This window comes from Microtus pennsylvanicus, chromosome 7, assembly GCF_037038515.1.
Source record: "Microtus pennsylvanicus isolate mMicPen1 chromosome 7, mMicPen1.hap1, whole genome shotgun sequence".
NCBI classification, from domain to species: Eukaryota; Metazoa; Chordata; class Mammalia; order Rodentia; family Cricetidae; genus Microtus; species Microtus pennsylvanicus.
The window spans coordinates 7,927,124-7,941,843 of record NC_134585.1 but is presented as its reverse complement, the minus strand read 5'-3'; the positions used below and the strand labels follow the sequence as shown (position 1 = coordinate 7,941,843).

General features: G+C 47.2%; 1 protein-coding gene across 2 annotated transcripts; it reads right to left on the bottom strand.

Annotated features, from left to right (window-relative positions):
• Positions 1–342: 342 nt before the first annotated feature.
• Positions 343–9,096, bottom strand: Ndufv3 (NADH:ubiquinone oxidoreductase subunit V3). Of its 2 annotated transcripts, XM_075979779.1 has the most exons (4): positions 8,956–9,096; positions 7,410–7,530; positions 3,051–4,172; positions 343–566 (listed from the first exon to the last, which is right to left on the bottom strand). In XM_075979779.1, exons 1-4 carry the CDS (start codon positions 9,001–9,003, stop codon positions 412–414), a joined length of 1,446 nt encoding a protein of 481 aa, XP_075835894.1. In that variant the 5' UTR covers positions 9,004–9,096; the 3' UTR covers positions 343–411. The 2 variants fall into 2 exon arrangements, with proteins under 2 accessions (XP_075835894.1, XP_075835895.1); XM_075979780.1 differs by lacking the exon at positions 3,051–4,172.
• Between the last annotated feature and the right edge of the window lie 5,624 nt (positions 9,097–14,720).

Here is a 14,720-nt window from a genome sequence, read left to right as displayed (position 1 = left end):
CACTCCATTTAACCAACACCCCACTGCCTGCCAGTGCAAAGCTGAGTGGGCCGGAAGGTACCCTGCTTCCCTCTTGTTATGGATCCCTCTGGCTGGCTGTAGACTTGCAATTAAACAGGGATGTCATACATAGTCATTCCTAATAGGTGATGTCCCCCAGGCCTTGTTAGGGATGATGCAGTCTGTCGTCTCCAGGAGCCGCACATTCTAACCTGGAAGAACTGTGAACATCTCACTGTGGCCTCTAGAGGATGCCACTGAATGATACAGACTCTACAAAAATAATCAGGGTTATTAATTCATTCTCTGGGAGCTGTGAGGGATAATAACGACACACTGAGCTTGTGGCTGACTTTTATTCTCACAGGCAATGAATTCATGGGACCGACATGGGGCTACTGTGAGCTGAACTCAGTGCCGAGGCGACTCTCGTCCTGAGGAGGGCTGTGGCATCCTGAACTTGGAGAGGTCCAGGTTCAGGTCCAGGAAGGTGTATGTATTGTAGTTATGATGCTGCAGGTTCTTGTAGGTGGTGGCATCCGTCAGCTCAGGGGCCAGAGTGGGCTCTGTAGAGGAAACAGACAGGAGAGCGGTCAGACACCCCTCCATCTGAGCGCTCAGGAGGCAGAAGTCCCCACAACTCCAGTCTGACGTGAGAGCAGTCTAACTAGCAGGGAGGAGACCCTGAGGACCCCCATGTCTTCAAAACAATAAAAGAGTCGCCTGAAAATGCAGGCTGAGATTTATCATCTTACTGGTTAAGAACAATCACAGCACATGAAGGCAATGCTGTCATCCTAAGACACCCACCCCTGGTCCTGCCACAGAAACCTTCTTGAGATTGCATCAGAGGCCTGCCAGGACACAGGATGACTCTGCTTTGATAAAAAAGTGGCAGTGTCCTAAATTCACATCCCTTTGCATATTTCATCACATCTGTTTGTGATGAAAACGGCCATCACAGATCTGAGAAAAAGCTGAGTGTCCCAATAATGATAAAAAAAAAAACCAAAAAACAAAAAAAACATGGGAACCAGGGAGGAAGGTGGAGTTTTGCTGTTTTAACTTTTTGGGGAAAATTGTTGCTACCTTCAGACTCATAGACAGAAATGAACAAACAAACACACACACTTAGCCTTTTATCTTAAATGGGAAAAATTAAATCTATATACCTAAATACTCGATAAACTTAAAATTCGAAGTGTGGGACTGAAGCAAAAGGACAGGGCTCTTCTTCAACGCAAATGCAACCAAACAGGAGACAAAGCTGGCGAGGGCCACGGGGCAAGGTCTGGGCTGACTTCCCAAGGCTCTAGAAATCAGGTCAATAGAGCTGTCTCAGTCACTACTCACAGTGCAGAAAAGCTATGCGCCCTAACAACTTAAATACCTACTTCTCTATTCCAAATCCAAAAGCTGATTCTCATTATTTAATTTAAAAAGGGAAAAAGAAAGAAAAGAATGTCTACTGGAGCTGGCCTCTTCTCCGCGTTGGCAAGCTGAAGCTCTTTGGGTGGTGAAGGCGCACCTTCAAAGCCATGGATTACATGGTTATTATAGGGGAGAGGACAACAGATGGAGTCGGGGAATTCCAAACTCTTTCAAAAGCCGTTCACCTGTAAGCAAGAAGCTTCGGGCAAGGACCACTTCTGAGCCTTAGCTGCCAGCAAAAATGGTTTGGGGGCGGGGAGCAAGTTTGTTTCTGCAGTGTTGGAAACTGAGCCCAGGCCTCCTCACTGGCTGAGCCCCACACTAATCTACATCAGCAGCCCCGTGAGGATTTGTTTCCCCTAGAAGCCCCCAGTCCTGTATTTTCATCCTGAGTTTGAAGCACTCCTCTCCAGTTGAGACCAAATCTGGAAGCTGCCACAGTGTCAGAAGGGCAGGTCCCAAGGCCTTAGGACGTCTGCCGTGCACTGGTACCTGGTGTATTAGTGAGAGAAGGGAAATGGAAAAGGAAGAAAACAAATGCTGTCAGCATCCTGGAAGAGCAACAGTTAGCACACTGGGAAGGGCAAAGCCGGCAAGCAAGGGTGGGCTCGGAATGGCATGAAGGTGCAGGAAGAAGGTCTTGTTAGCGATGCTGCATCTTAAGCAACTCTCCAGAGCTGCAGATTCTAAAATCAAAGAATTCCTGTTTTCCAGTGAGCTGCTGGAGGATGTCACACATACGCAAGAGCACGCAGGATGTCAGGAGTATAGTCCTCCTCGAAAAGTTCCTCAATAGAAACTCACTGTAGAAGATGAACAGCCCATGGTGCTGTAACTGTGAAAAGACCACGGGCGCGGTCCATGGCTGCCTACCTGCTAATGCTTACTTCAACTGTGAACAAGGTTGCTAAGCTGCCTCTCTAGTTCAGTCCACCCAAGGGCCACCACCACCAAGTGACTGCTGCTCCTGACCCATGCAGTGTCACAGGAGACTCTGATTTCCACTCAGCAAGAAATTGGCCAAGTTCATGAACTATGTGCTTAGGCACCCTCCAAGGCTAAGCGTGGTGATGCTAAGTTATCAGTTTCCATACATTACTGTCTAAGAAACAGTCAAACAGCTGGGTGGTGGTGGCTTGCGCCTTTAATCCCAGCACTTGGGGGGCAGAGGTAGGCAGATCTCTGTGAGTTCGAGGCCAGCCTGATCTACAGAGCTAGTTCCAGGACAGGCTCCAAAGCTACAGAGAAACCCTGTCTCGAAAAACAAAAAAACAAAAACAAAACAAAGCTACTTCTAGGACAGGCTCCAAAGCTACAGGAAAACCCTGTCTCAGAAAAAAGAAAAAAGAAAAAAAAAGAAGAAAGAAACAGTTGAACAAGGTCAAGCGGCGCACACCTGAACTCAGCACAGGGAGTCAGAGGCAGGAGGATCATGGGTGGCAATGCCAGTGTCAACCATCTAGCAAGTTTGAAATCGCCCTGAGCTACATTACTCTGTGCCAAAGAAATAAACAGATGAAAATAAAGATACTGCTTTCTAAACACACAGAAACTCAAGAGGGTTCTACAGAAACTATACACCCTAAAGGATAAGGAGTCTGAACCAAGGCAAGGTGTACCCTGAGTGTCGCCTGGGGCTTCCTGGGGTGGGCTTGCATCAGTGGGCGGAGCTTCACCGACTGCCGCCTGGAACCTCCCCTCTAGCTGTGGTTCTGCTCTCTCTTCAAAGGTTTCTTTCTTCTGGACAAGAACTGTCTTCGAATATCCCACAGGTGTCTGATCTTCCAAGGTCTCCACCTTGGCCGCCAAGCATCCTTCTGGCACCTGCTTCTCCAGGCTTTCTTTTCCAAACGGGACCTGAGGAGAAGCTGCCTTAAATTCAGGCTTTGGCACTTTTGGTTCCAGATGTCTGGCTCCGGCCATGGGTGTAGTGGCTGCCAGCTGTTCTCCTGCGCTGGTCTCTTGTGTTCTCACTGTGGGCACTGGGCCACTGGTGAGCCTTGCAGATGACCTGGCCTTTGTGTAGTCGGGTAAGATTTCTTCAGCTTCAAGCGGCTTTGGGCTTTCCTTCCTGGTCTTACTTGGCCTCAGTTTCCCCTGCGGGTGTTCTTCCTTCATGTTTTGGTCCAAAATCTCACTGGACTGTGATCTGGATGTCACAGGCTTGGATCTGGTTTCTTTGCTGTCCTCTATAGGCTTGGTGATGGTCCCTTTCTTCTTTGGCTGCTGGGACTTCTCTGGGTAGGTGACATCTGTACGTGGCTTTTGCACCTTGGCTTTCTCTTTTGCAGGTACAGTGATGTTAGGGACTCCATTCTGGAAGGGCCGAGAGGCCTCTGGTTTGTAAGACCCTGCCTTGCCTTTGCTTGCCACTCGGGGCTCCATCTTTGAGTCTGATGGGGCTCCCTCCCCATCAGAGTCTGAATCTGAGGAGCTGGATGAGGAAGATGAGGATGAACCATTTGTCACCTTCTGCTTATGCCGCTGAGCCTCTGAGTCAGAACCCTGTACTCGGGGTGGAGACAGAACTTTCTGAGGAAACTCTACCAAAGTCTTTCTTGACAAACGCTTCGAAAGCCTTTCATCTGTGAGGGGCAGGCTGCCACGAGGGTGTGGGCCGGCTACAGCCCCACCTGTGTTCTCCACGGCTGGGTAAGGACTGCGTGGAGACGCACTTTTGGACATTGCCGCTGCCGTGTGGGTGGCTAGAAGCTTGCCCCTCTCCTCTGCTCCCATCACATCTGGGAAACGGCATAAAGAGGAACATTTATTATTTAACGGACAATTCAAAGCCATAGAACATCGCATTGCATACCAGCATGTTTTAATGTCATCCAGGTAACTGACCCAAGGGAGGTTCCAGGAACCTCCCTCCCCACAAGCTGGGGCAGCAGCAGGAGTGGGCAGACTTGCCTCTGATCAAAACCTTTAAGGAGGGTCTTTCTCACCAACAAGGGCCACAAACTGACTCCATTTCTCACACTTATGGCTTCCCAGATGGTAATTTTTAAAACGATCTCACCCAAATTTAAACAAGTTAAACTCTAATGCAAATATTTTCAGTTGACTATACAAGTTTTCCAAGTGCATAATTTCTTGAAGTGCTGAGACCACTCAAGTGTTTGGTGCTTTTCCAATATTAAAAAGGTGCAGAGTCTGACCTTTCTAAACAAAGCAGCAGCGGTATAGACAAGAGTCTGTTGGCAGACGAGTAAAGCACACCCCACAAGGAAGAGTGTGGAGGAGGGAGTGGCAACAGCTTTTCAAGTGCCCTAAAAAGGAAGGAAAGTCCTCAAAATCCCACAGGTCACATGGGGACTTCTTCAGCCAAGAAAACAAGATTTGCAAGGCCAAAAAGTCTAAAATAATTTAATACCATACATATCACTGGAAACAGCTGTTAAGCTGCAGAAAAAGCAGGGCAACAGAAAAACCTTACATTTCATAAGCACTTAGGAAAGAGCAACAAAGAAACAACCGAACAAACAAAACCACATCTATTAGAACTAATTTTACTCCGTCTTTGCAAGTGCCAATCTTTCTAAGCATATGGATCAGAAGAAAAACACAGGACAAGTTATTAATATGGAAAACTACCCTTCATACCTGAGTGGAACCAAACATTCTCCAGATGAACAGATCTACAGAGGGGCTACATCTAGGCTAAAACTGCCTGCTTCCTCCTCTATGGCAGAATCAGGACTATGATTAACTATGATTAACTGAACGGGTAGGAACAGAGAAAAGCGAAGTTTCCAAGCCAGAGAAAGTGTGACAGGACTGTGAAAGGAAATGACCGGAGCGAGAGCAGTGGGTGACAGTTGAAACCAGCGAAGACTATGTCTGTCTTGGCCTTGGCCATCTAGAGCAGGGATTGACAGGGTGACAGCTCCAGGTCATGCCGAGTAGGTCGGCAGAGCACGGCAGCACATACCTGCTCTCCCTGGGCTTTAGCCATACAGCTCAGATTCCAACAGCCACAAGTATGATTTCCCAGCCCCCAGGCCAGCAAGCCCACTCATCTATACCACTATTTCTCTGAACTTGCCTCTCACAAACAGGAAATGACCTTAGGGGTGGGGTGGGGTTCAGCTGGCACAGTGCTAACTCAACAGGCACAAGGTCCCTGGTTCTAGCCCAGCACTGCAATAAGGCAGGTATGGTGAGATTCTAGCACTCTGGAGATAGAGGCAGAAGGATCATAAGTTCAAGGTCACCCTCAGCTACGTGGTAAGTTTGAAGCTAGCCTGGCCTATGTATGGCTTCTCAAAAACTAAAAAAAAAATTAATAAAGTTCTCAGCTAGCTATTTTTGAATAGAAAAACGACAGACTAACTCTCCTGAAATATGTTTAGGATTTGGGGATTTTGTTTTTCTGCTCTTGATTGGACCCAGGGGCTCAGGCACACTAGGCACACCACCACCGAGCACCACTCTCCTTGAGATTTTGGGAATTGTAATGAGCTCCAAAACTACATTCTTGGGGTTGAGGTGTAGCTCAGTGATACGGCATGTGCTGGACACATGAAAGGCCCTGGTGTCAAACCACAGCCTTCCACCCCCCAATACACACACAGAAGAAAAATTTACATCACAGGGTATTTACCTACAAAAAGGGAAAAAACATTCCAGAGTATCTTAACAAGGAGACTCCGCTGTATGGAATGAGAAGGCCTGAACAGTCTCTCTTCTTCTCATTGGCTACAGGAAGAATTCCAGGGAAGGCTAACGGATGCAGGAACTGGTTTTGCTTTTGATGATGGTGTGTGTGTATGTAAGAGAGAGAGAGAGAGAGAGAGAGAGAGAGAGAGAGAGAGAGAGAGAGTTTCTGGCCCTCGCAAACCCAGCCCTGGCCTCATCCTTTGACCCTAGACACAAGCCTGCCTATGGACTTAGAGTTGTTCTCAGGGGTGGTTCCTGACCCGGGCTGGGGACCAAGAGCAGATGCAGTAAGCCCCGGGGGCTCCCAAAGCCACTCTGGACTCTGATAGTTTCTAATCCCTGGGACCTCAAGGAAAAACACAGACCTACATGTGTCTATTTGGAAACATTATTTTTCTCTGTACAGAAATTATTTTAAGTTATAATATACACGTGTGATATACACAGAAGACAATTTACTTCTGAAGACTATCTTCCACCACAAAGTGCAAGAGTATACATACACTTAAGTGCACAGACAGACACAGGCACACACAGCCCACTTTTCCATCAGCCCCACAGCACTGAGGGAGGTGGCAAAGCTGCAGGCTCAGATGATCTTCCCAGGTAGATATCACTTTAACTCACACAGACACTTTTCTTGTCTGTTTTTTGAGACAGGGTTTCTCTGTGTAGGCCTGGCTATCCTGGAACTCACTCTGTAGACCAGGCTGGCCTCAAACTTACAGAGATCCACCTGCCTCTGCTTCCCAAGTGCTGGGGTTCCAGGTGTACACCACCACCACCACCCAGCTCAGACACTTGTTTTTATATAGAAGGTTCTTAGATCCTAAAATTCATTTAGTTTAAAATCATGTACCTAAACACCACCAGAGAAGAGGACATAGTTAGTATTGAAATCCAACTCACCAGTAAGAGGTCATAAGCATTCCAGGCTATGTAAAGCCCTGGGTTGAAATCTATAGCATGCAAAAATAAAAGACCATGCCACATACAGGCCATGACTTAACAGGCATTCTTGTTGGAGACATTTCTTAGGTACACTGGGATTCTATGTGTTGTTATTGTTGAATAGCCCTCATGTTTAAGATTTCTGTTTTTCAATGCATCCAAGAGGAAAAAAGCACTGTATTTTAAAACCAGGCAGGTTTGGGCAGAACAGAATCAAATCCCTCTGGAATTCAGGCCAGGACATCTTTGCCATGTCTATGGACACTGAAAAGATTAAGAACCTTAGGTTGTGTGGCTGGTCAAACTCATTTCATGCTAATGACTTTGTAGTCTCTGCCCCTCCAGGACCATCTTTAAAATCTCACCTTTGGGTGCACTTTGCTTCTTGGGATTTGGTTTTATTCCCTTTCCAATCTTCCCTGACTCTGTAGAGAGGGACACCGTAGAAGACAGTTCTCGGAACACCCTTGCCTCCAGGAACGCAGCCTGGGGAGAGTCAACAGGAAGGATACTCACCTTGATGACAGTCATTATAATGTGAGTGCTATATATTAATATTCATGTGGCACATTTATTACAATGTTCATAACATATGGGAAGTATGAAAAGTACAAAAAAAGAAAAAAAGCTGCAAGATAAATAAACCCAAGTTCCCGAGCAACCACAGTTAGCATTTGGGTAAAGAAAAGCATCTTCATTTCCCCATTCTCTGCAAAAATTTCCCAAAATGGAAACTTGGAAATTTAAATAATAACAGTAATAATAATAAAAAACTTTGCCAGCTTCTTTATATAAAACTTCAGAAAGCCGGGCGATGGTGGCGCACGCCTTTAATCCCAGCACTCGGGAGGCAGAGGCAGGCGGATCTCTGTGAGTTCGAGCCCAGCCTGGTCTACAGAGCTAGTTCCAGGACAGGTTCCAAAGCCACAGAGAAACCCTGTCTCGAAAAACCTAAAAAAACAAAACAAAACAAAACAAAAACTTCAGAGCATCTTGGTGAAGAGCCTGTGGCTCGGGGCACAGGGGTAGAGAGGCATGCGCTACTGGGAGAAGCCCTTGCTGCCACTTGTCCTGCAAAGTCCAGGTGAGATAGACCTGTACTGACATCGGGGAAAGGAGGGAGGTGCTGGCCTCTGGGCCTCTGTCATCACTTAGATGGCAAGGTGCAACCCTCACCACCAGGATCCTGGAAGCAAGGCCCAGACTTCTGGGTCTAGACAGGGCAGCCCATTTACTCCACTGACTTACTTTGTTACTCTACTGAATCTCTACAAAATACTATGTTTCTTTTTTTGCAAATTATCTCCCTACACTTAGTAACACTATCTGTTAGTAAACACGATGCAACTAATTGCTTCAGAAATGTTACAATGTAAATGGGAAGACTCCTAATTTCCCCGGCAGCCACTAAGGTATGTGCTAAGTCTAAGCGGCTCCATGCCGGGCCCAGAAAAGAACGGGAAAACTACTATTACATTTGATTCTTCGCGTGTGTACAAATTATGTGTATCTTTACACGCTGAAAAAAAATTGCTGGGAACAAGATACCTGAAGGAGTGTTTAAATAGTGCCCATCTGACGGTGGGGACCCTAGGTCACCTGTAGTATTTTATTTTGCTGTGAGCACTTCCTGCTTTGAGGATGGTTCAGTGACAGCACTTGACAAGCAAGTACAGGGCCCGGGTTCCATCTTCAGAACCCAACCCAAACAACCCCCAACACTGGTTTTACAGAGAAAGCCAGGTTTCGTTTTTAAATCAACCAAAGAGCCTAAGCTTTGTTCCTGCAGAAAAAGACCTCTCCGGGTCAGCTGAGCACAGGCCCTGCGACCCGTCATCGTGGCACCAAGCCCACGGGTACAGCTGAGGGTCAGGCTACGGGCCGGGGAGGTCGCGCCCGTATGCCCTTTACCTTCAGCGCCCGGATTCGTCCTCCCCGAAGCAGGAGAGAGACCGCCATGGTACAGACGCTGCTCGCCGAGGTCGCCCCTAGGTGCGTGACCGGCGCGCGCACGCACTACCCGAGGCTCCGCCCTGCGTTCACGTTCGCCAATCGCAGGCCAGGGTGGGCACAAGCGACAGAGCGCGCATTTCGGGACTTCCCGAGGCCACACCCCTGAAGGAATTCACCAATCCTAGGTGGGAGCGTGCGGGGACCGCCCCTGGGCAGGTCCTGCTGGAAGTCCCGCTCCTTCGTTTAGGGCCTGCCTACGCTGCCCTGATGTCACCCTTAACTGTACTTGGCGAGGTTTTTGTGAGTTTGTTGTTTGTTGGAGTCACAGCTTCGTGGTAGGGCGCTTACCCGGTAGGAGCGTGGCCTTGTAAAAACAAATCAGAAGCTGGGTATGGTGGCTCCCACCTTCCATTCCAGCCATAGGATAGTTCAAAGCCAGCTTGTGCCTTATACATCAGCTTTAAGGATTATAATCAACATATTGATTCATTAATGAAGTCAGAACACTCCCTCCCCTCAGTAACCTCACCAGCTGGAGACCAAGACTTCAACACCCGAGGCTTATGGGAGAACCTTCCTATCCAAGGTATAGCTGTGGAGTACGTGTTGTTGGTTAAAAAGTCCTCCTTCCCGTTGTTGATTGATGCCCCCCCCCCCCCAAGGTATCCAGTGCACCGTAAGTTTTTCATGCAGATAAATGTGTCCATACCTCCAGTTTCCACCCAGGAAAGCTCCCTTCCACAAGCTGTTAGGCTTTGGATGGTAGTGCAAGGGTTTAGGACACTAAAATTAATTATTGGAGCTATTAATGTCATGTACGGGCAGACAGGAGGCAACAGCATGGTGGGAGCTCCGAGGACCATTCAGGCCCCAGAGACAGAGGGCGTGGCCAGGTCTCTGAAGGGTGGAACCAGCCCATGTAGGAGCCTTAAGGGATGGGACAGGTTTTTGTGAAAGGAGGGGATTGGTGTAGGCTGAGCAGAAGCTAGATCCTAACATTACAGCCTTACAATATCCTTTGAGAGTGACTGGAAATGGGCCTCTGAGCAACATCTGGAAACCCACTCATGTGGCAGGATAAGCTGGCAGAGTCACGAGTCCCCTGACCTTGACAGAGCACAGGAAGGCAGAAAGAACAAATGCAGGTCTAGACAACAATGCACAGTTCACTGTCTCTAAAGGAAGAAGACACAAAGAGCGTGCTAACAGAACTGCCCCCCTCCTTACCCAACTCTTGTCTCCAGGGGACCTTCCCATGCAACTTCTTAACGTGAGCTTATGTGGAACTTATTTATATTCCAACTCCCCCATCCCATCCCCTCCCACTCCCATCCCACCCCCATTCCCGTCTGCCACGTCCTCCCACCCCACGCATTTCCCAGCACACGCAGAGGATTGTGGATCGCTACTCTTCCTGTGAGTTTATCCCCAGATAAATAAATCTTTGTAAACAGTCTTGCCCCTGTGAACAGACAAAAGTAAGCTCATGGTTTGCCAAAGTGGACTTGGATGTGTGAAGGAAAGTTCCTGGAAGCACACTCTGTCTGCAAAGGCTGAGTCACTGCTTAGAGCTGCAGTGGGGTGGGGAGGTTGCAGTGTTGCAGGCCCAGAGCCTGATTACGGTTTGTCTCAGGGTAGCTTTAGCCCCCTAAATAGTCATTCCTCGTACCCCTATGTGTGTGACCTAATGTACTGACAAATGGATAAAAGCCCTGGACTGTGTTAACCAAACCTTCTCCACTCATCAAAGGGCTAAGAGTCATCCGCCAAGCAGCGTCTCAGACTTACAGCTGCACTTTCTCCACCTTGCCGTAGCTGCCGTTTAACATTCCCACCCATGTGTCTAAGTGGTGCCTTGTTTGTAATCCCTTTTTGTTCTGTTGCTATAAAAACTTCATAGTCAGGCGGTGGTGGCGCACACCTTTAATCCCAGCACTCGGGAGGCAGAGGCAGGTGAATTCTGTGAGTTTAAGTCCAGCCTGGTCTACAAGAGCTAGTTCCAGGACAGCAAGCTTTATTTAAGTTTAAGGTTCTGGAAGCTGGGAGTGTAAGGTGGATTCTCTGCAAAGATTTTAGGTAGTGCAAAGCATCACATGACTAAGGGCCATCCAGCCTAGCCTAGCTAACAGATCCGCTCCTGAGAGAGCTCTTTGACCTGCTGATGCATGGGTGCTTTTGTCCCCTGTGACCTAGTTACCTCTACACTATCCCATCTGGCCTCATTGCTTAATACCTCAAAGTGGAGCCTGAATTCTTTTTTATATAAAAACTAGTTATTTAGCGAGGAAGATGGCTCCGTGGGTAAGGGCATTTATTGTGCAGTCATGAGGACCTGAGTTAGAATCTCCATCATGCATGTAAAATAAGCAAAATAATGCACACACACACACACACACACACACAAAAATCTTATTTAGGGGCTGGAGAGATGCTTAGTGGTTAAGAGCTGCTCTTCCAGAGGTCCTGAGTTCAATTCCTAGCACCCACATGGCAGCTCATGATCTGATGCCCTCTTCTGGTGTGCATATGTACATGAAGACAAAGCACTCATATACATAAAATACATAAATACATTTTCAAAAATTATTTATTATATTTCTTTTTGAGGCAGGGTCTCTCTACATAGCCCTGGTTGTCCTGGAACTCACTATGTAGATCATAGTGGCACTGAACTCCCAGAGATCTGCTTGCCTCTCTGCCTTTTGAGTGCTGGGATTAAAGGTGTGTGCCACCACACCAGGCTGTGATTTCTTTCCTTTTGTTTTATGTATATGGATGTATTGCCCGAATGTATGATCGTGCACCATGTGAATACAGTACCCACCAAGGTCAGAAGAGGGTGATCGATTCCCTGGAACTGGAGTTGCAGACAGTTGTGAGCCACCACATGGATCCTGGGAATTGCACCTGGGTTCTCTGAAAGAGCAGGTAATGCTCTTAACCCCTGCACCGTCTTTCTAGTCTCCAAGACTCGATTTCAATGTGAATTTTGGTGGGGACATTTAAGCACAGAGCATCATGACATAAGGGCTGAAGAGATTCTCCTCAGCAGCAAGTCACTATCTCCTTTGGGATGGAGACGGGGTGGTACCACAAAGCCAATGTGGGGTCACTTGTGGGTGACAGGGATCATCATGGGCTTGTTCAACAGTGGTGGGAGCTGTTGGGTGAACACATTTTTGTGTCTGGGAATTCTGGCTAAACCCATCTGGCACACAGCTGACCTGAAGACCTAGGAGCAGCCTGCAACGGCCCCTCCCTTGGCAAGAGCAGATGGCCACATGCCAGGATAGCTGGCAGTGTCTGTTAGCAAGTCCCAGGAGACAGTGAGAAACATGATGAGAATTCAGAAAAACTACTGGATGAAAGAGTAATTTACAAAAATATAAACTGCATCTTTTTAGATAGCAGGAACAAGTATCGAATATAGTTTTAAAAGATCCCATTATGTTAGCAAAAACCCATATATTTTGGTAAGAATATCTTTAAACATTTTTTCTGTGCCCTTAAAGGATAATGTCAGACAATACTATGAGATAAGAGAAGCTATTGGAGAAAAAGAAAAGGTGTTTCTACACACTGTAGACATGCTATTTTTCTCCCAAACAGTCTAATACATTCAATTATTTCCTAATCAGTATCCCAGCAGGGTCCTGGGGGAATTGTACAATTTAATTAGTACAATTATTTGAAAGTGGGGGGGGGGGGAAGGAAACTGAGTAGTTAGCAGTGAGGGAGGAGGGGAAGAGGAAAATTGGAAGAATGTAGTAAGCAGTGAGAGAGGAGGGGGGTAGCGGGGAGGCAGAGACACAAAGCGAATTGCCCAGTAAATTCTAAAGCTGAAGCTGCTGCCAGAGTGAGTATTTCTGGGTAGCATTTGCTCAGGGGTTTGATATTTGACACCAGCACAGAACAGAATCCAGGAGGAAGTTAAATTTATTTAGTTTTATCTTAAAAAAATTTTTGTGTGTGTGTGTGTGTGTGTGTGTGTGTGTGTGTGTGTGAGAGAGAGAGAGAGAGAGAGAGAGAGAGAGAGAGAGAGAGAGAGAGAGAGAGTGAATTTGTGCATGTGAGTTCAGGCATTGTGCATGTGAGTTCAGTGCCCGTGGAAGCCAGGAGCGGACATCAGACGCCCTATAAGTGGAGTTAGAGGCAATTGTGAGCTTCCTGGAGGCAGGCCTTCTGGAAAAGCAGCACACATTCTTGACTGCTGAGCCATCTCTCTAGTTTCTTTTCTGTTGTTGTTTTTTGAGGCAGGGTCTCACTATGTAGTCCTTACTGGACTGGAACTCGATACATAGACTAGAACTCACAGAGAGATTTGCCTCTCTCTGCCTCCGGAGTACTGGGATTAAAGGCATTGCCACCATGCTAGGCTATTTATTTATTTATTTATATTTTTTCAAAACACAGTTTCTCTGTGTAAGCCTGGATGTCCTGGAACTTGCTCTGTAGACCGATTGGCCTCAAATTCAGAGATTCGTCTGCCTCTCCTTCTGAGTGTTGGGTGCTGAGTGTGAGCCATCACCACCCGACTATTTTTGTTTTTTTTGAGACAGGGTTTTTCTGTGTAGCCCTGACTGTCTTGTAATGCACTCTGTAGACCAGGCTGGTTGAACTGGGAGATCCCCTGCTTCTGCCTCCCAGGTGTTGGGATTAAAGGTGTGTGCTACCACTACCTGACCTGGCTCTGCTCTTTTATTTATTTTTATTAAGAATTCCATACATGCATATGTGTTTTGATAAAGTCTGCCCTCCATTCCTTCCTCTCCAGCCCCTTCCCTCTCCTCACTGCCACTATTCCCTCCCAAATTCGTGTGTGTGTGTGTGTGTGTGTGTGTGTGTGTGTGTGTGTTTAGTTCACTGAGTCCTTTTGGTGCTGCCAGTATGCATGAGTGAGAAACCATCTACTAAATTATGGGTCATATGGCTTCTCAGAGGCCACATTCTTTTTTTTTCTATTTCTTTATTTAATACAATCTTTTCTCATTTTATATACCAATCCCAGTTTCCTCTTCCTCTCTCCTCCTGCCCCCTTGAACTCCTCAGAGAGGGAAAGGCTTCCCATGGGAGTCAACAAGGTCTGGCACATCACTTTGATACAGGACCAAGGCCCTCCGCCCTATACCTAGGCTGAGCAATGTATCCCTCCAAAGAGAATGGGCTCCAAAAAGCCAGTTCAAGCACTAGGGATAAATGCTGGATCCATTGCCAATGGCCCCACAGACTGCCCCAGCCACTCAACTGTCACCCACATTCAGAGGACCTAGTTTGGCAGAGGCCACGTTCTTGAAGACAGCTGATTCCTCCTCTCCCAGCAGCCATCAATTGCCAATAACTTCCCAGTTATGTTTAAATTGGAGCCTTTTTTTAGGGGAGTTAACACTGAACAGCCTTCCAGAAAGCTGGACTGAAGCAGCTTCAATGGGTGTAAGATAAATGGGGAATTTAACAGGAGCAAAGCCCTCTGGTTCCATATTTCCCAAGGGAATGAAAGTAAGGGGAGAATGTTGCTCAAAGGGCACTTTCATCAAAGCAGCCAAGAAGATTCTGGAGGAGAGGCACTTAAGAGGGCAGATCTCAGGCCCCATCAAGGCAAAACCTGCTCTTATAAATACTAAAAACTTTGCACAGTGGGCTTCAGAATTGTGATAGACTAAGGATCCTGTCTTGTGGGTGTCGTGTCTCTCCTCCCCTGCCCCCTTCACATGTTAGTGTTTGAG

What these genes read in the sequence shown, in the direction of transcription:
- Ndufv3 (XM_075979779.1), bottom strand. Translation starts at nt 9,003, where the DNA reads ATGGCGGTCTCTCTCCTGCTTCGGGGAGGACGAATCCGGGCGCTGAAG. An exon ending in GACGAATCCGGGCGCTGAAG is followed by an intron (nt 7,531 to 8,955) that starts GTAAAGGGCATA and finishes GACTCTCCCCAG; the next exon opens with GCTGCGTTCCTGGAGGCAAG. An exon ending in GAAGCAAAGTGCACCCAAAG is followed by an intron (nt 4,173 to 7,409) that starts GTGAGATTTTAA and finishes GCCGTTTCCCAG; the next exon opens with ATGTGATGGGAGCAGAGGAG.